The sequence below is a fragment of the Drosophila rhopaloa genome, unplaced genomic scaffold (genome assembly GCF_018152115.1).
Source record: "Drosophila rhopaloa isolate 14029-0021.01 unplaced genomic scaffold, ASM1815211v1 contig_3, whole genome shotgun sequence".
Lineage (NCBI taxonomy): Eukaryota > Metazoa > Arthropoda > Insecta > Diptera > Drosophilidae > Drosophila > Drosophila rhopaloa.
In genome coordinates, this window is record NW_025335123.1 from 24,825,403 (window position 1) to 24,845,813 (window position 20,411).

The window sequence follows — 20,411 nt, forward strand, 5'->3', positions numbered from 1 at the left end:
GGGAGTTTATCCCCCTCATAGATTTGAACACATGTTCTTTTTTATTTTATAATATTAAGTGTTACCCAGGCGCTGCTCCAGGATAAATCAATTGGAAATTACAATATAATAAATTAGAAATTACTCAGGCCCCCTTATTTAAATATTAGCTACGCCTTTAGGGCAGGGGGTGCGAGGAGGGGTCGGGAAAGGAAAGGACAAGGAGAGCGCCAGAAAGAGCAGGCGCGACTTACACTGCGTAAGTGGACGCCCACGCATGCGGGAGGGAGATGGGGCAAAAGACAGAGAGAGACCGAGAAAGGGGGGAGAGAGAAAGAGAGCGGAGTGAGTAAGGGGCAGAGAGAGCGGAGAGAAAGTGCATCGACGCAACAGGCTTGCATTTGGCACTTAGGCAGCCGTTATAAACAATACCAAGAGCACGCAAAGCGCTTCGTGTTTCGCATTTCGCCTCGTCTTTTTCCTTCGTGCGTCTTCGTGGAAGCAGAAAAGCGGCAGAGGCAGGGCAGCGATGGCAGCTACGGTTCTTGGACATTCAGAAATTCATTAGGTTGCGCGCCATCGTTCCAGGCGGTCGCACATTCCTCGGTGCGTTTCCAGTTTTTTTTAGTTTTTGGTGTGCCTCTGGCTCTCTTGCTGGAGCGATTGTTTTTTTTTCGAGTGCCCTTACATCCGAAAAGTGCCGCAAAAAATCCTTGAATGATATCCTAGTGAAAACGGTTCAAGGATTACATTTGCTCCTTTTGATCCGACTTAAGGAACCCACACACTCGAAAAAAAACAGTGTCATGCGCGTGTGAAACAAAATTAACTAAAGAAATGAATTGAATCAGAAAGAGTGGAAAAAAACAAATTAGCTAGGAGTGAAAATAAGAAATCTAATAATGTGGGATATGGCAGACCTTTCAGGGGAACTTCTGAGACCAAACGGTTTCGTTTTTGTTTTACTCAGCTTTTGGTTTCACGAAAGTCAACACATTCTGCTGATGATGGGAAACGCGTCCCGTTTCTGTGCTCTCCGATTTGTTGTCTCTTTTTTTTAGACGAGAAAAAAACAGTTAAAGAATTTCCAAGAAAGCATTGAAATCAAACAAAAACCATATATTATTCTAAAAATAGTCCGTTTACCATAGTGAAATTAAGGTTTTAAAACCTAATTATCCTTTAAGTAATCTCACCATGCTATATCATTTTGAAAGCATTTCTTTTTGGGCGTTTTTCTAAAATACCAAAGTATATTTTTCTCTGTGCAGTGCCATAGCCGTAACCACAACCTGCCAGCCTTTTAAAACCAAACTCAAATACGAACCGAAACTGCCTTCACACAAGTACCTAAACCAAAAACCCAAATAGCTGCCAAAAAAAAAACCCACAAATACCAGAGATCCCGTAACGTAACCCCCTGTGTTCCCGGAATAAAGACGATGGGATCGCCGGGATCCCAAGCGTCCGCTATCGCGACCTCGGTCGGATTCGGAATTGGGCGGAGAGGTACGGCGTCGCTGCTCCTGCGCCTCCTCGCCGTGACCTTCGTCCTCAACGCCTGCCACGTACCGCTGACAAATGCCAAGGTGAGTCTTACCGGGGGCCATTGCGATATCCAAAAATTGGGGAACTTGTAGCGCCCGTTTCGCCTCTACTTTGTCACCTTTTTTTTTGCATTGATTAAGGCGGTTCCGGTGGTCTTGGAACTTTGATCGGGGCTATAAAGCGTATACTAAAACTATCAACGATAAAAGTTGAAACTTAGACTACTGATTGCTGGTCGAAATTACCAAAAAAAAAATACATACATATATACCTTTGTGTGAAGCTATATCATTCGTTTAAATGGCTTTGATTTAAGAGTTGTCCTTCATATAGTTTCTTTAAAAAAAAAGCCACCTGAAATCATGTATTAAAACACGAAAAATATCAAGTGAGTTTGTGGAAACAAAAAAAGGTATGTCAAGATAGGGATATCATAATCAATGTGAATTTATAGATAAAGCATAATTTAAAAAAAAAGGTTATATTTTCTTGTTAATATATCATCGCTCCTTTATATCTTAAATGTTTACATTTAAGATCTAGAAATGTTTAATGTTAAGCAAAAAAGATAATAATATGGAAAACATTTTGTAAGCAAAATTTACAACTATAATTAGGTCTATATCCATTCCTTAAGACCCAACAATCTTTAATTCCGTATGACACAACTCGGCGACGAACTTGAACTATTTTTTATGACACACATTTTATTTTTCCAATAGAGGGACAGAAACAAAACGAGCTTGGTGATTAGCATAAAATATATTGATGCTCTGAGGGCATTTTAAGTGGATTTGAAAATAGTTTTCTCCCCACTCCCCATTAAAATGGGGAGTGATTTGAATTCGAAAATGCCATTGCTCTGCTAAAGCAATGTTAAGGACCGGATTTCGAGTTGACCAGAGGCCAAAAAAATAAAACCATCAAGACCATTGAGCGCAGGTCATCGTCGGGGGTTATCAATGTCTCAAGAAATTATTTTTATTTTCCATTCATTTCCAAAATTCAAGCGACTTAAGCTGGCTTTTGAATGACGCGATTGTACCCAGAGGTTTTTGCCAATTATTATGTGGAGAAGTCGATTGTTCCAGTTCTATATTTATATGGAGGGTTCACTGTGTGTATTTTTTCCACCATAATGAACAGCGATGATAGCGCGTTATCAGCGTGTTAATGACATGTTGCCCACAGACGTTGTCTTGCAATGAAATAATTTCTTAAATTATCATTTCAAATTGAATCGCCGCATGTACATATATGTAAAAGGAGGTCCGATTCTCGTTGGCTTTTGTGGACAGTACCTGCTGGACACTTTGTGGTGAACTTTTTTATGCCCCAAATGTTTCAGTTGTTTTGATTTGTTTTGCTGCAGCACTCACTCTGTTTATCACATCGGAAGCGGGTTAAATGAGGCCAAATGAACACATTTATGTCGCCTGGTCAGGGCTTATCGGTGGGACCCACACTTCCAGGAAGGAACCACTGCGAATCGGCCTGTAAACGAGGTCACTGCTGCAGTTCGATAACATCATCCTCCGCTTTTGCCCATCCGGCGTATGCGTATTGCCGGTCATCGGACATTGCGTATACGATCAGGTGGCCCGGCTTCTTAAAGTTGGTGTTATCGCTTGCTTTAGGGTGCAGATATCGTTTATCTTGGGTTTTATCCGTTCAAAATTGATAGCTGAACTTGGATGAGCTATTGGTATTTCCTGAAAAGAGAAAAATTAATTTATGTTTTGTATTTTTGGTAAAACATAATTTTTGTATTAAAAAAAATTTCAATGATTGCACAACTAAGTATTATAATTGAAAAAATTAATAATTCAGCTGAAACATTGCAAAAAATATTTTTAAAAAATGAAGCATGGTAATAAAATAATTGCAACTGTGCAATTAGCTACGAAATTGCACTATCCTTATATATGCTGAAATAAGAAACTTTTTCCAGATGGCATTTTTTCATGTTTAAACTGATCTTCGCCCGGCAACCGGATTGCGTTGTTTACATCGACAGATGGGTCCCCTCATTGATGGCCCTTTTCCGGCTTTACAAGGCCCTCCGTTTGCCCCTCCGATGCTTTGCCTTATATCGCTTATAATTTCCCCGAGATATAGCCCCCCGATCCCTGTCAAACAAACTGTCAAAATATTTGCATTATCAACAACAACTGCAAACCAAACAAGAAGGAAAATTAAAGCACCCAAAACCGACAAAACGGCAGCGAGCAGATGAGAAAAATATTCATTTCGCAGCTTTTTTGACTTGTCCGTATCATTTTGGTTTCTTTTTCAGCTTTTCGGATTAAATTTTTTTTGGTTTTCTTTGGGTTTCTGTGTAAAGATGCTTTTGTTGGCACATTCCCTTCGGTTCGTTCTCTTGTTTTCTGTTTTCTGGTTTTCTTGTTTTCGTGGCTTCACGGTTTTTGTTTCGAATGTTTGTTTGTGCAACATATGGACACAATATGTTGGACCCTCGATCACACATGTGATCGGCCGCCTATATATCCACCAGTCTGGGTGTATTGGATCACTGAGAAAATGGTCTCAAAGGGAAGTATTAAACATAAAATTATATTTTTTAAGATTTGGTATATTTATTTTGGATTAACTTAGATTTTTGTTTGTTTTTTTTTAATCATTATTACTAGGATCAAAATAATGCGAATGTAGAATAATCAATAATACCTAAGCATTTTCTCTCTGTGTACCCGAACATTCGCATAGCGATCACATGCAATTTTCAGTGGAAGAGTCATGCGAGCATTTGTTTAAATATTACATTGAGGCTGCCTAACGCAGCTCCCCCTTTTCCACCCACTTGAGCTCAAGTTCAGACATTGACCAAGGGGGCGGGGACTCGAAAAGGGGGCGGTGCCGCGAGGCAGGGACAACTGGCACACTTAAAACTGTTCAAATATGAGATGTGCGAGGTGCGAGTGAAGTGTCTGGCTCGCTTTTCTCTTCCTAGTTGTGGTACTAAATCTATAACGTCGATTGCCAATTACCGATTGCCGATATCGCCGAGTGTTATCTTTGTCAAATTGGCATGCCAGAAGGCTTCCGACCATTAGTCATCAGGGCAGCCGCATCTGACCTGGTCGGGATACTCAGATTCTCAGATTCCCAGACTCGCCGGTTCTGCGGATCCGGAATCTATTTTCCCTGGCTGACGTATGCATTTTTGTAAGGAAACAACTGGGGGAATCGGGGAATCATTGGGGAGATCTTGGCTATGAGGCAAGCATTTAAAAATAGATGACGACAAGATACCAAAGACGAAAGTTTCTAATTCCGAGGCGGGGCAGTAAAGTTGGGAGTTGGGAGCTGCAAATATTGTGTTGGCAATACCCTATGATACCCTAAATATGGTAATAGGTTGATGCTATTTTCAAATAATTTAGAACTTTGCCAATTTTTTTTAAATTCGCTAAGCTGGAAATGAACGAGATAGAAGTCTATTTAAATGCTGTATACCTGTGCACTCCATAATATTAGATTAGTTGTAACGCCCATTAATAGATTTAATTATGTATAGGTAGCTAAAAAAAAGTAGCAAACAAGCAGGCTAATTGTGATGATTAATAATCGAAAATAAGAAAGGGTTTTTATTTCCCTTTCGCTTTTTCATCAGAGACTCGTGTTCGTTAGGGTTCATTCCACCCTCGATGATTTGATTTCATTGCAAGGAAAAGAATGGGTGAAAATGCAGGTGAACAGTGATCCATTTAAATATTTGCCACATAGACTAAACATTGAAAAACAACTCCCAAGTGTAGGGCAAACCAATTTCTCAGCCTGACTATTCATTTCTCACTTCGTAGCCTCAACCAACTATTGTAATTTAATATTTGCATGGCGCGTCTGTGGGGGCACATATATACTATATATATATATAAATATATATACATAGAGTGAGTCGGCCGGCATATGAACAATTATTGTTTGACTATTGCATGGCGTAAATGTTGAAAATAGAAAAAAGCAATAGGAAAATATAAAAAAATATCACCCAACACCCATTAACAGCATTTTTTGGGATGGGGAAATTCCTAAACTGTCGCAATTTGCCTTCTGAGTTATTGCAAAATGCAGTAGTCAGTGTGGGTGGACCATATCTTTATATATATATCCATTGTGTCATCATCCCAATCTCTCTGAACAAAAGACACACAAAATTAAAAGATACATTTTACAAATGCAAATGTCGTCATAAAAACGTGTTTGAAAATTGCATATAAATTTTCTACTTATGCGAAAAAGTGCTAATAAAGCTGAGAAAATTGGCTGCCAAGAATCAAAGATGATGATCCCATCGCGAAACTTAGTATGCAAGGCAATCAGCTTTTTTTGGGTAGGTCTCATTCCCAATTCAAAACATCGCGGGGCCCATCGATAAAGGTGATTTAAGATATATAGAATCTAAGATATTTCGACTTTGAATTAGATTACCTATCAAATAAATAGTTATACAAATAGGTAAGGATGCACATGCCTGTTTACAACATTTTATACAAGTGATTGCAACACTGATCACGTTGATATCCAATTTAATTTAGCATTTATTGTATTGTCGTCTATTTTCCTACAATTAATATTGAACTCTGAATGATACTTAATAATGAACTGTGAGCAGCCTTAAAAAATTAAATGTAATTTTTGGTTTCGTTATTACAAAAATTTTGTATATTATTGATCACATATGTTTACTAAGTTTTTGTATTAAAAGCTTTAAAAGTGTTTAAAAATTGTTGTGACCATTTGGAAGTCTCTGGCTGATAAACAAACATAGATAAACACTTCCAAAGAAGACACAGAACGGGTTTAACAGGGGCAAATTATTGAGTGAAATTTATTTGAATTTTGGAGTCAAACGATAGATGAGTTTAATCAGCGGAAATGCTTGGGGCGATTTTTCAATTGACGGAATTGACTGCCAATTACAGATCGATCGAGATGGCAACTCCTTTGCGCTCTAATCGTTAATCATAATCAGACCAGCGGAAATTGGGATGGGCTTTGCATATACTCGTATATAGAAAATATTGATATTGACGATGCGGGTGACATCAGCTTCTGTTCAGCCATCGCCTCCATTAATCTTAAATGCTTTTTTATTTTGGGGAAATTAAAAAATGCCTGCACAGCATTGCCGCAGATCGCGAACATGATATATGTATATCCATGTGGCGTCTCCCCAATTTCGATGCCAATGGAGTTGCATCATCATCATCGTCATTATTCGAAGCATGTCGAAGTCGGGAAAAATTAAGATAAATTAAAAGGAGGAGCCCATTTCAATGGAAATCCAACATCGTTTCAATTTGTATTAATTGCTGCTCAAGCCTTAATGGCGAAATAAATTCAACAATCAATTTCAAATCGCCTCCAGTGACTGCCAAACTGTGCCGAAGTTCGAGCCAATTAATTAGTAAACAAAGCATAAAAGCAGCAATCAAACAAGCCAAAAAATGATGCATAATTATGCAAATTCCTTAATTTGCCATTGCCTTACGCGACTTGCATATATTTATGCTTTAATAAGCTCGCAAACACTTTGATTTTCAACTCGATTCGATTCGATTCGATTTGGGGTCCATTTGAATCACTGGCATTTTGGGTACGTTTGTCATGGCCTCAGCTATACTCAATTTTCGGGGACTATCAAAATTAATTTAAGCTTGCTTTTTAGTATGCTATCAATAAAACGGACACTCAAAGTTTTTAAAATTGTCTTTGGCTACTACACCTATCAATGAAAATATTTCTGTGAGTCAATGATTTCGCATAAATAAAATACTATATCAGCATTAATGTATCATTCAAGACAGCAATTAAACAAAGCACATTAATAAATTAAAGCTTAAAGGCTCAAGAGATAGATGAGATCGATGAACTTATAATTAAATAATGTATAGATTGCAGGACAACAATATATAGAAGACAATTAAAGCAGAGTACCATAATTAAAAAATTACTGATCTAAATAATGAAAAAGTTGTTTTAATTTATTATAATCCCAGACGGGTGATCTCAGCACTACAAAGTAATCAAATGTTCGCTTAAGACTTGAAGTGACTCTTCATCTTGAAAACTTCAGTATCAACAATTGATTAAACTTACGGTGGTGATTAAAAACAAAGCGATTTCAATCGATCTTTAAGATAGTTTCGATAACGAAATTCCTCGCTTAAAGCACCATAAACATAAAAAGTGTTCGCACTTCGGGCTGCCAACTACTGGGCCGCATAAAATATTTATATATTTTTCGGCGTGTCAGCTACTTTATTGATATTTCATCGGAGAACAAAGAGGCAGAGTTTTCAGCTAATTGCCGGCAAAAGGGGCGAATGGAGCAGTCAATTAAGGAAAAATGTTCCCCCGCCAAAGCCGCCTATGTAAGCTACGAGTTTCTGGAAGAAACCCCAGACCGGCCAGATAAGATATAGAGTCCACATACATAGGTGACATAGTTTCCCGATGCTCATGTTTTGTTGCCAAGTTGATAAGGTGTCAACTGACTGATAGTGGGGCCAGGTTACGGGTTCGGATCGGGAAGGGAACATATATAAATATATACATATATATATATATATGGTCCTAATTTGTAGTGGCTGTCAAACTGCCGGCACTCGTGCGCTGATGAATCTTAATTTAATGCATATGCGGCTGACATTTGCATGACCAAATTCGTGTGAGATCGTCACTATAACCAAACAGGTTTTTTGATTTTGATTTTTCGTTTCTGTTTGCTCGGCTCGGCCAGCAGAAACTGCCACAGTTTATGATTATTTTATTTGTGGCCAGAACTAGTTGCCTTATCAACTCCATTAGCGAGACCTTTTTTTTCGGCCCCGAATTTTGAATGCCTAGGGTTGACTAAGCTCAAAAATATTCGGACTGTACACATGTATGTTCCTACAAAAACCCTCAGATGTCGACTCAGTTTTCTGTTTGCCTGCAGAACGGTGTCCAATGCAGAAATGCTATTTTGGCCAGATCAGCGCTTTCATTAGCACAGGTTCATTAGCTTCTGTGAAGCGTGTACGAACTCGAGGTGATCAGCTGATATTCCCTGGCCAGACTACACAAATCGGATTTCAGCAATTAGCCGAGCTATGAAATAGGCGAATTCTTCGGAATTTGGGAAACTGATAGAATGGATCGGAACTCGAGTTGCTTGTGAATGAATCATATCACTGGTGAAAAGAACAGGTGAATAAGTACCTTAGAAATCTGATACCAAATCATTTTATTTCTTTATTCATTGACTTACAACATAAGGGACCATTAATATACGTTTTCCAAAATGAAAGAAAATTTATTACAGCTGGGACATTTTTAAATGTGAAAAAGAATTCTTATAAAATTACAATTTGCCATTTCTAAAACCTCAACTATCTAGATTATAATTATTTTGGAATTCCTGCAAAACTAATATAAATAAACTCATAAATTTAAAATTGACAAATTTGGATTTGGATTTCGCTACCAATCTCTGTGCATTAAACCTTTTGTTTGATCGATAAAACGCAAAACGGAAACAAGTTCCCCGATCATTAGCAGCATCATTATGGCGATCATCCGCTATTATTGATTTATGCATTAATAATTCAATTAACGAACCCCCTTCTCTGTCTATTTTTCAGGTATGTGACGATTTCAACGAATTTGCAAACCGAAATCCATATCCATTCGATTCGGTTCGATGTGGATCGATTCGAGGTTTAAAAGCGAATCGGCAAACAGACTGCTTGACGCTGGGGAACCGCCCCTATATCTCCCATGTCCCCCGATCCCCCGATTTCTGGCGATCACTAAATGAGACCCATTAGCTGTCAAAAGACAAATATTTGTCGCTGTCATCGGACAACAACAACGCTGACTCTTGACCAAAAGCCAAACTTGATTTATTTCCTGTTTCTGTGTGTGTGTTGCTCTTATTGAAATGAAACGTGCCGCCAAAAAGAAAAAAAAAAGTCATAGAAATAGCCCAAAAGAAAACAAAAAACCAAGTATAAACTTCAGACGGCCACGATTTCTATTTTGTTTTTGGCCTGAACAGTAAAAACTTGACCTTGGAGTTTCAAGCCGACATCCCACAGACATTGGTCACAATTTTCAGGGAACAAGATAAGACAGAGATATAGATAGATGGATAGGTCACCAAATTTAAAGGCAACTAAACATAAGACAAATGATATGTTTATGAAATAGTTGAAAGATTTTGGCAAACACGCCAGATTTTTTTTAACTTTTTAGATTTTTTTTAACTCCTTAGATTTTTTTAACTTTTGACATCGGTAATTACAAGTTAAGAGTTTTAGTGTATATGCTAATCGTCACTTGCCGACATCTGACCCCATGATAAACTCAATCCCAAATGTTTAAGGTAACTACCTCTTTACAACCGAACATTTTCTCAGAAATGTACATAAAAAACATATGTGTATTTCACCATAACTTGTTGCCTTTGAAAAGTGGCAAATTGTTTTTCTCTGGGTCATAGAACTTGCCAAATGGCTAATGTTAATGTTAGTTGTCTAGGATAGTATATTATGCGGCGTGGCCTTCCAAGTGACAGGCCTCTCGAGTGGAAAAGCCTCGCACTTTGGACCTCTTCGACAGTTTGACAGCCATTGATGCATTGTCAGCTGGCAAGATTGAGAGACTGAGGCTGTTTTTCAGACCCAGTTATGATGGATAGATGTCTTTTGGGGGCTATGCCCCTGTAGGTGCAGCTTACGCTAATGCAGTTCAAGTGTTGGAATCATAGAAGAAATAACTTTTCTGTTTTTCTGCCTGCTGCCGCGGAAAATGTGCAGCAATGCGAGTCGAGTCCACACACAGAAACCTCCCCCGTCAAAATAGAGTCCCCTCATGTCCCCTCCAAGAAAAGAAGAAATCAACAAGCCGCAAGTCAAGAGGTTGTCCCCTCTCAAGACCCCACCCCGATCCCCCCGCACTTCTATATGTTCTGCTGTGTGACAATGAGAAGGAGGTCTACAGCCAACAACAAGGGCACTGGGAAAAACTTGGAGGTGTTGGGAATTTAAAATAGCAAACTTATTGAATATGCATTCCGACCTAAAAGAACGTCATGAGAAATCTTTCTGTTGACTCTCAATTTTAGAAAATCTTTGCTTAAACAAGTTGGGAATTATATCAGAAATTATCAATATTTAATATTTAACAATATTTTATAAAAGGAATTCTGGTCTATAAAAACTTTGAAGAAATATCTCTTTCTTTTTATGTGAAAGAGTATAATAAGATTTTTAGTTTCTACTAATCTTGTAAAAATCCTTTAAAAACTATGATGACAATTGAAATGACATATTTTCTAGGCTATTTCAATCAGTATTTTTTTATATATTTATTCTAACTACCACTATTTTTTTTTCAAGTGCAAATCTTAACAGATTTTGAGGCAGCAAAAGTAACAGAGGCTCGGCTGTAATTACGTTTACTTGTTGTCTACTGTTGCACTCTTTATTTTGTATTTTTCCCTTTCGCATTGTAATACCTTTAATAAGCAGGATGACGTTGCACTTGACAACAACTGCAGCATCCAGGAGCAAGCGAGAAGGCACTACGTGCGAGGGAGAGGGAACGAGGATGCCATGCAGGAGGTTACCTTTGTTGCAGCTGGCGGGCTTTTGTTCTGGGTGCCGCACTTGAGGTCACCTCCACCTAGTCGTCTACTCACATAATGCCAGCCCATTCCCATCGCCCGATATTCCCTCGGCTTTTTGGGGTTAGTTTGGTTAGCACCGCCAAAACAATAACTGTAGTTAAGGGCTTACGCACTGCGACATTATGAAGGAACTCTTTAAAACTAAGTTGGCAAATCAACCGGAATATATTTACCTTAGTTTTAGGGGAAAATGTTTTAGATTATAGCGAGTATTAATTCACAATTGAAGCCACATATAACTTATGGAATTTTGTAGCTTAAAACTCAATTTGAGTTTATCATGGGATCAAAAAAAAGGTACCTAATTAACTAACTTTTGTTTGTAAGATTTTTATTTATATTCGTTGTCCAAGAAATTTTCAAAAAGGTAATTGTAAAAGCTCAAAAACTTTTTGCACCACCTTTTTTGGTATATCAATATTTGGCTATTATCATTACAGATATTTATATAATTTTTAAAGGATCATTACAAAAATCTCCCAAATGTTTGATTTCAGTCATTGCACTTCCCCTGATTTAATCGAGACCTATATTCAGCCATAAATTATATACTGGCCATAAGCACTCAAATCTTTTTGCGGAAAGTAATGCATAAAAGTCGCTCTTATCTGATCCACATTAGTGTCATTATGATCCCCCAAATGCAGAGTGAAGCGTTTGGTTGCCCAGAACCGCAGTTTTTGTTTTTGGGCATCGGGAGCATATGGGCCTATCGGCGGGGATCGGATCGGATTGGATCGGGAAACGTGCTTTGCATATTGGCCGCGCCCACTTGGTGCGCCAAACACGTCGCAATCGCTGAGCCCAGACAAAAAGCTAAAAAAATAAAAAAAATAAATAAAAAACCCAAAACCCGGCAGACAGTCTTTAAACATAGATTGGAATGGCCTAAGCCGGATAATTTATGCCGCTTCCAAGACAGTTCCTCTGCTCGTTCCGCGACGCCTTTTGCATACGGCAGAAAGCGGAGAAAAAAAAATAAATATAGGCAAAAAAAAAAAAACAGAGCCTGGAGAGGCAGGAGAATTTTTCAAAAATTGGTGGTCCAAAAATGTTTTTTTTTGGGCCATTTGATTGATTTCTCGCGACGGTTTTTACGATTAGCCAGCGATGAGGTAATATCTGGGTAAGGCGATAAGCCCGATCCGAGGTCGGTGTCGTCAGCGGGGAAACGATAAGTCTGCCGGTGCGATAAGTTACCCTCCGGCTACGTCAATATTTCATTTATAGATATTGCCCCGCTTGACGTCGTGTGCCAAACTCTTTTTGACTTTTCTTCTCAGCTCTTTTCTCTACAGACAAAAAAATATCATAATTTTTGGATAACTTACATTTGCGAAAAACATAACCAGAAGGATTTTAGTGAACCACCTAAAAATATAGAAATTATCTAACCAATTGCATATTTAAATCCAATCCTTGTAAGATAAAGTGTGTATTTTTTCTGTGTGTATTCTTCTGTTTCGATTTGGGGTTAGCGAAGTCTTAGATCTGGGTCTCTGATATAGTTTTGGCAGCTTTTATTGTTATTTATAGTTGTTGACTGCTACCTTTTATAATTTAAGCTAGTTGACAGCTTAATATGTGTCAAGGATTCTGGTTATCTAATTCCAATTTCCTTTTGCAAAACCAGTCTCATCTTTCGCTATATTTAAATATGTAGTACTTGAGCATTTATGGCACACGTGCCATCCACTTGGCCCATAAGGAAGTTGGCAACACTAAATTGAAATGGAAATATAATAAAATAAAAAGTGATGTGGCTATTAAACAATCTGCGGACTATGCGTAATGCCCCACCGCCTCCATATATTTGTACACACTCACTCAGGTAATTAAGTTTAAAGTTGAGGCACAAAAAGCCATAAGCTTAAAAAGCAGAAAACCCAAACAAAAATATGAGAAAATCAAGTTGAACAAGAAAGGAAAGCTAACTTCGGGCGGAGCCGAAGTTGATATACCCTTGCAGAATACTCTGTAAATTATATTCTCCAAAATTATTCATTCTTAATACTCATAAATACTCATACTCTTAATACTCATAAAAAATCCGAACTTCCTAACTTTAACAACAACAAAGTTATGGCATTTCCAATCGTTCAGTTATATGGCAGCTATAGGATATAGTCGGCCGATCCTTATGAAATTTGGTAGGTCGGATTGATTGGCCAAATATAAAACCCATAGAAAATCCCAACTTCCTAACTTTACAAACACGAAAGTTATGGCATTTCCGATCAATCAGTTATATGGCAGCTATAGGATATAGTCGGCCGATCCCGGCCGTTCCGACTTATATACTGCGTGCAAAGGAAAGAAGGGTGTGTGCAAAGTTTCAATCCGATAGCTTTAAAACTGAGAGACTAGTTTGCGTAGAAACAGAAAGACGGACAGACGGACAGACGGACAGACGGACATGGCTATATCAACTCAGGAGGTTATCCTGATCAAGAATATATATACTTTATAGGGTCGGAGATGTCTCCTTCACTGCGTTGCACACTTTTGACCAAAATTATAATACCCTCTGCAAGGGTATAAAAACCGGCAAAAAGCGACTGAACTGTGAAGCACTCCGGCGTCGCAATTGAGTCGCACACTGAAAAAAACAATATATCAATATCAATTTGATAAGGTAAAATATATATTTAAATTTATAATGCTCTTTTGATGTATGTATGAGCTTTAACAAATAACAACTCTTTTATTTTGAAAACTCTTCTAAATCGAACAGAATAGTGTTTCAGTTTCAAGAGGACCAGGTTCAATTGACACTGCTATATGCATTTTTTTTCTGCTTCTACTTGGGGGTTTTGAAACTCTGAATTTAGTCATAATATTTGGTCATTACATCAGTAAATGATTATTTAAAATATTTGTTTATCAATGTGATACGGAAAAACAGCCAAATTATGACTTTTCTTTCCGTGCAGCTAGAGCTTAGTCGCCGTCGAGCTGACCTACAACGAGGCGCCTTCGTCACCAACGCCGCCCCTTTGTCGTTCGTCACTCGTCTCACGGCGTCTGTGCGTGCCTAATGAGTTGCTGTAATGCAAAACCGAAAATTTTCATACGACCCAAACGTCTGCCCATTGTGAGTGGCTGAAACATATAGCCTGGCCCACATAGACACAGATAGCCGGCCACAGTGGGATCCAGAAATGGGGGATTAAGGCAAATTTGTGGGAAAGGGATTTATTACATTACAAATCAGGGTTTTTCCAAGGAAAACATTACTTTGAAATATTTTCATCGATTTGTAAAAAGTAAATATACTTAATACCTATATAGTATGTTAAGGAAATGTAGCTCCAGTTCTTAGATTTGATTTATTTCTTTCTCTGGGAAATGACTTATTTATCTTATGCAAATACTAGTTCATTGCTGGCCAATCTCCACTGTGGCAAGTGTCTGGCTTAGGTAGCCGCGGAGTGTCTAAAACAAATTGCAAGCAATTAAACACGCTCCATGCCGACTGCATCTTGCCCCACTCGGTAATGCAGCACTCGTACTGGTGACGTACACTGTACAAAAAAATTTGTGTACCATGATGATAATATATTTTGAACATAATTCGAATGGGCTTGTAACTATTATCTTCCATTCGGCAATGTTTTCAATGTGATATAGTTCCTTTTGATATGCATACTTGATATCGGACCACGTTTTTATCAGTGTACTGCATCATCATCTAGCGTCACCCGCCGGCGGCTCTGCCATTTACGATTTGCATCGCCCACCAAGAGATTTCCAGGAGGAGGATGAGGAGCTGGTTGGCTTGGGTGGCTCAGCCGCTCTCCAAAAGCCGCTTCGGTGGCTTGAAGTTACTTCGGTTATTCGGTTCTTCAATTTTACGACTCTGTAATTTCGATGTTAACATCTTGATGGCCGAACTTTGATTAATGGCCACCGGGGGTCTTCCGATTTCAGAGCCTGATGCTAATAATTGCGGCACACTGCACTTAGCGCCACTGGCAATCTGATTTATGCAGCAAATAGTTTTGCTGGCTGGTGATATCATTTGGCTCCCTGCGCCTATGACATCATCCGCTTGCGACTTCAATTCTGTGTTACTTACTCGTTTTCAGTTTACCATTTATGACTGGCTCTACGAGGTACTCTGCGAGTTGGAAGGGTATTCTGATTGGACCAATAGTCAACTATGTATACAAATTTTGAATCATTACAAACTATTAGAGGCACACTTCGAAATATGGTTGAGTAGGGTCACATAAAAATGGATAAAACAATAATAAGGAGTATTCAAGTGTTAAATAATGCCACTTTGAAATTGGATTTCAGCAGGAAAATATGTAGACGCAGTAGTCTAGCCGTTTTCTTGATAATTGGATGTGAAAGATACTTTTTCTGATTTGTTTAAGTTGCCCAGTTAGGTAACAGTGCATTTATCTTTGTTACCATTTCGTTATTATTTCAAAAAAAAAAAAAAAACTTACCACTAGTCGTGTATACTCTTTGCAAATAGTGGGCATCTATTTGTTCGACCGACTTCTGGGTTGGATGCAAATGACACAGATTCGCGACCCGGTCGCCTGGAGTTTGCATAAATCTCGCCGATCGCTGATGGCTGATGGCTATTCGCTTTACTCGGAATGCAGCCCAAGTACAGGGTGACCTCACTCTAACGGACGGATGGACGTCAGTCGTGCGGTCACCTTTCGCTTTCGGGGTCCGCAGGCAGCCGATAAGCTACCGAGAATAATTGTCACCTCCTTGAGCTGTCTTCGTGATGAATAATAAGTACTATACGGTATAAGATGGACCGTCCAGCAGTTATCTGCTCGAACTTATCGCCGCCTATGGCAAGAATGCAAGTAAATACATACATATATATCCAAGAATATTATTACTTAGTGCAAGCAATGGGTATCTTGTAAAATCTTTGAAAAACAGAGATAAGTAGAAAATGAGGTCAGTTTGGGAAGATCTTAGTTTACGATTTATAACAAAATACTTATAAAAAAATTTGTAAAATTCTTGGAAAAGAGAGATAAATATAAAATGAAGACATGATTGCTATGATCATAGTTTAAGATTTATTTAGATTGGCTGAAAGAAAAAAAGACTTATTGTTAAATTTGTATCCCCTTCTTAAAATTTCTAATCAACTTCCTACTTACTTTTCTTTCACTGTACCATGATTTAAGACCTGCTACCTTAAACACCTGTTGCATTCATCGGCTTTCATCTCAGCCATCGCAAGTTAAGACTTCAAACTGATAAAAATAAACGTTTACGGCCGTAATAATTATAGTAATCCATCGAATAGCGACATTTAAATGCCAGCAGATGATTCAAGTGTTTCTGCAATCTCGAAACTGTGAATTTGGCATCTTTGTTTTCGGGGAAAAGAGCTGGGGATGCCCCGTTTTTAGTGTTCCTGCTGTTGCTGTGGTTACAAGGTCGCCTCGTCTGGCTTTCCCGGTTTTCCCGCTTTTCGGGGAGGTCTCCGTGTGCCAAGGGGTTAAAAGGTCAGATTGCAAATTGCGGTTGCGAGGAAGGGGGATAGGGGGGGAGGGCAGGAGCAGTCAGTTAAAACTGGCAAAAGTTTAGATAAATTAAAACTGAATACACACGTGGCCACAGAAATGTTTCTGCCGACACAAAACTTTAACTGATACTCTGTGTCTGTCTTTATGTTTTTGTTGTCGGTCAAATGAAATTGTAGCAGAAGCACTCCAAAAACGGCAACAGGAAGCCAACATGTTGTTCCCTGCTAAAATTCGGGCTGGAAAACGGGGCTGATGGTGGTAGTCTCTCCAAACTTGCCTTTTCTAATTGAGCTCGGGTTTCAGTCAAAAAAAAAAACGAGTTGAGATAGCACCGTGATGCACAGCAGCTCGAACTCTGGCCAAAAAGGGTTAAGCAGGGCAGCATTTCTTGGCCTAGGCCTCATTAACCTGCTAAAGATCTCAGGTACACTCAGGGAAAACCACCCCAAAAGCAGTTAAGAAAAAAACCAGAAGACATTGTAAATATGTAGACAAATTTGATTGCAACAAAACGTGATAATTACAAATCTGTAAAGTTCTTTTAACATTAACTGATACCCCAGTGACCTCGCTTCCAGGGTCATCCAGTAATCCAAAAAATTTTTGTAAATTTTGTAAATAATTGTAAATAATTGCAAATAATTGTATTTAGTTTAAATAGTATAATATATACTATATATGTATATATGTCCTCATACGTCCGGTTATGTTCAAATGGCATTGAACGATTCCGGCGCAAATAAACAATTAAAAAAAAAAAAAAAAAAAAACATTAACTGATTTCTCTGTGTGATTTTTAAAAATTGAAGACCTCTTTTCAGAGGCTAGGAAACTATTCTTGAAACTTCTTTCAAATCTAGTTAAAAATGGGAAACAAAAACTGCATTTTGTATCTATTTTTTAAGATCATTTAATTTTTAAGCTCTTAAAATTACTGCATTTTTTACGGTGCTGCCTTCTGACCAATTTATTGGCATTAATTAATATTCATTAAATAAAACGCAATCTATAATCAGAGGTTGAGGGGCCTTTTACTACTTGTGGAATATCACCGTAGTCGACGAGTGTCTGTTATCAGCTAACGGCTGCCTATAAATAAAGCCAACTAAAATGTGTGTAATAAAACGCACTGAGCACTCCAACAACAAATCGATTCAGCAGCATGAGCAGCTGAAGAACAAATTGCGTAAATGCTTTTTATAGAAGTTCAAGTCATTGAAATTCGAATTCACTTCCTCAAACCAAATGCGACTGATCCACACAGAAAGCACACGCATTTTTATAAATATGTATATACTCGCATACGACCGATTCCCCTGCTGCTTTCATAATCAGCTACAAAAATATCAAACAAACAAAAAAAACACAGCAAATTGAGGCCATTGGGACTCTAGACTAAACGACAAACAGGAAAAAAAAACTTGTAGAGAAAGAGAAGTTTAACTGATGAATTTGCCCGCCTGCCAATAAAGCAATTAACTTTCATTGAAACAAATAACTGACAATCAAAAGGCGACACAATAAAACCCCGAAAACATACAAAACGATCTAAGAAATTGTGTGGAACAATCACCAAAAAGCCAGCTGAAAATTAATAAAACACATATGCAAGCAAATTGAAAACACAACATGTGGTAAATATCTCCAAATTTATCAGTGAACACAAAGAACACAAATCAATTAAGCCTTCACATTAAAAAAAAATAAATCTTAAACTATACACGAGGGAATCATAATTATATGGAAAACATAATTATTTCACAACTTGTGAGTTTATTATAAATAGGAGGGTTTGCAGAGCACTCACACGCACTCACACGTGGTCTCATAAAATCTGATACCGAAACCCACAAAGGGGTTTTTACTCAGCTTCAGATTATTACAAAATGGTGTTGCGAAAGGCCAAAGCAAGAGGGCCATAAAAACATTGAAATAAAAAATAAAAACAAAATGTACCGAACCCCGAACATGTGTCATAAAAGTTATCAACATGGTAATAGCAATAAAAATGTGCACAAAATACCGCGAATCTAGAATATTTAAGTCTTCGAGAACTAACATAAAAATCTAAGAAATAAAAAAGTATAATTTAAAGTCGAAAAAATCATTTTCGAAAGGCAAACATCTCAAATTCTTTCAAATAAAATTGGTTTATAAACAAGCGGAAATAATTTAAAAGAATATAAAAATCTGCCTTTCTTGATAAATAATTTTGAATGTTCTCAATTACTAAGAATTTGTTTGTTACGTTTTCACGGGTTTTTTTTATTACATTTCTTTCAAACAAATTTGTAAGTTAATTAGACACATTAATTACGCGCAATTGTTGGAGGGCCGAAAAGCCGCAGTTCAGGTAGGCGGGTAATGCAAATTGATGGACTGCTCCACATCCCGCCTTCAACATTTCTTTCTTTTTGGCCCACTAATGCAGACAAATGACAGCCATGGCCACCTGAATAGGGCAGGGTGGGGACATCCGAAGGAGCAGCCGCATCATTGTCACGTAGCTTGTAAGTGCCACAAATTACGCACGCAAATTGGCTTTGTTGTGTCAGCGGTTGGGTGGTTGGTTTTTGGGTGGTTGGGTGGTTGTGTGGTTGGGTGGTGCTGCAGCATCGATAGTTTCCCTGCAATCGGTCCAATCCACAGAGAGAAATAATTGATACTTATTAAGTACTGCAAAATAAAAAATGTCAATCTTTCAAGTAACATTTTTCCATTTTAATTAAAAACTCATAATTACTGTTGTTAGCATTAAACTGTTCGCGAATTTTTTTTGTAAGATTTTTGTTTTATTAGCAAAGTGTAAAGATTTATAAATCAGTTTTTCCGGTCTTTTTTGAGCCTAAAAATGTATTACAATATTTGGACCGTTTATTTCACAAGGCACAATGAATAATAGGCCTATATTTTCTCTAAGTGTATGCAGCCCTGAAGGATGAACAAATTTCGCCCATTAAACGGGGCTTAGGACCAGCAACAACAAAGTAACTGCACTTCCTGCGAGCTATATATATATATATATATGTTTAGGGGGCCAAAAGGGGGAGGCGGGGGGAGTGGCTCAAGCTGGCTGACAACTTAATATGAGGCACGAACCAAGTCAACCAAGCCGGCCAAGAAGCCTCAAGTCTCAAGCCCCATGTCAAAAAACGGAATGGAGATAGTGACGAGGGGGGGGAGGGAAAGCTGGCGAAATGCTGCCGACAACTTAAAGGCGTTAATGGTCGTTTGTTTTATGAGAAATTGCCAAAACGTGAGCGGCATCCAGAATTTCCTTCTGGGGAGGAATCACACAGAGACATCAAAGCGCCCAGGATCAACAGTCGCCAAGCGTGCTCCTCTATACTTTTTATATTTCTCTGTATTCCTCTTTTTTTGGCTGCGGGACGTGCCAACCTTGGAGTGGCTTCAACATTTAAATGAGTTTCTGCAACATAAAGCACAAACAAAAAAAAAGGCGAACGAAAACAAAACATAAATATTAGCGTCAACAACATTGTCAAGCTGCGCTGAACTTTGACTGGCTTTTTGCCACCTCAAACCACAAATCAAAGCTCAAGCAGGTGTCAGTGTAACCACTTTGTTGACACTTGTTTCTGATACCCTGGAATGGGGGATATGATATGTCCTTCGGTTTTATATTTGTACATGTTAAAAACAGGGTAAAATTA

General features: G+C 38.2%; 1 protein-coding gene across 19 annotated transcripts in view; it reads left to right on the top strand.

Annotated features, from left to right (window-relative positions):
- The first annotated feature begins 514 nt into the window (after positions 1 to 514).
- LOC108046868 (basement membrane-specific heparan sulfate proteoglycan core protein) overlaps positions 515 to 20,411 on the top strand; it is an 85,811-nt gene continuing 65,914 nt past the window's right edge. For all 19 annotated transcript variants that reach the window (XM_017126814.1, XM_017126792.1, XM_017126793.1 and 16 more), the window contains exons 1-2: positions 515 to 585; positions 1,251 to 1,568. In XM_017126814.1, coding sequence (XP_016982303.1) covers positions 1,422 to 1,568 — 147 coding nt within the window. In that variant the 5' untranslated portion in view covers positions 515 to 585; positions 1,251 to 1,421. The remainder of the gene's footprint in view (positions 586 to 1,250; positions 1,569 to 20,411) is intronic.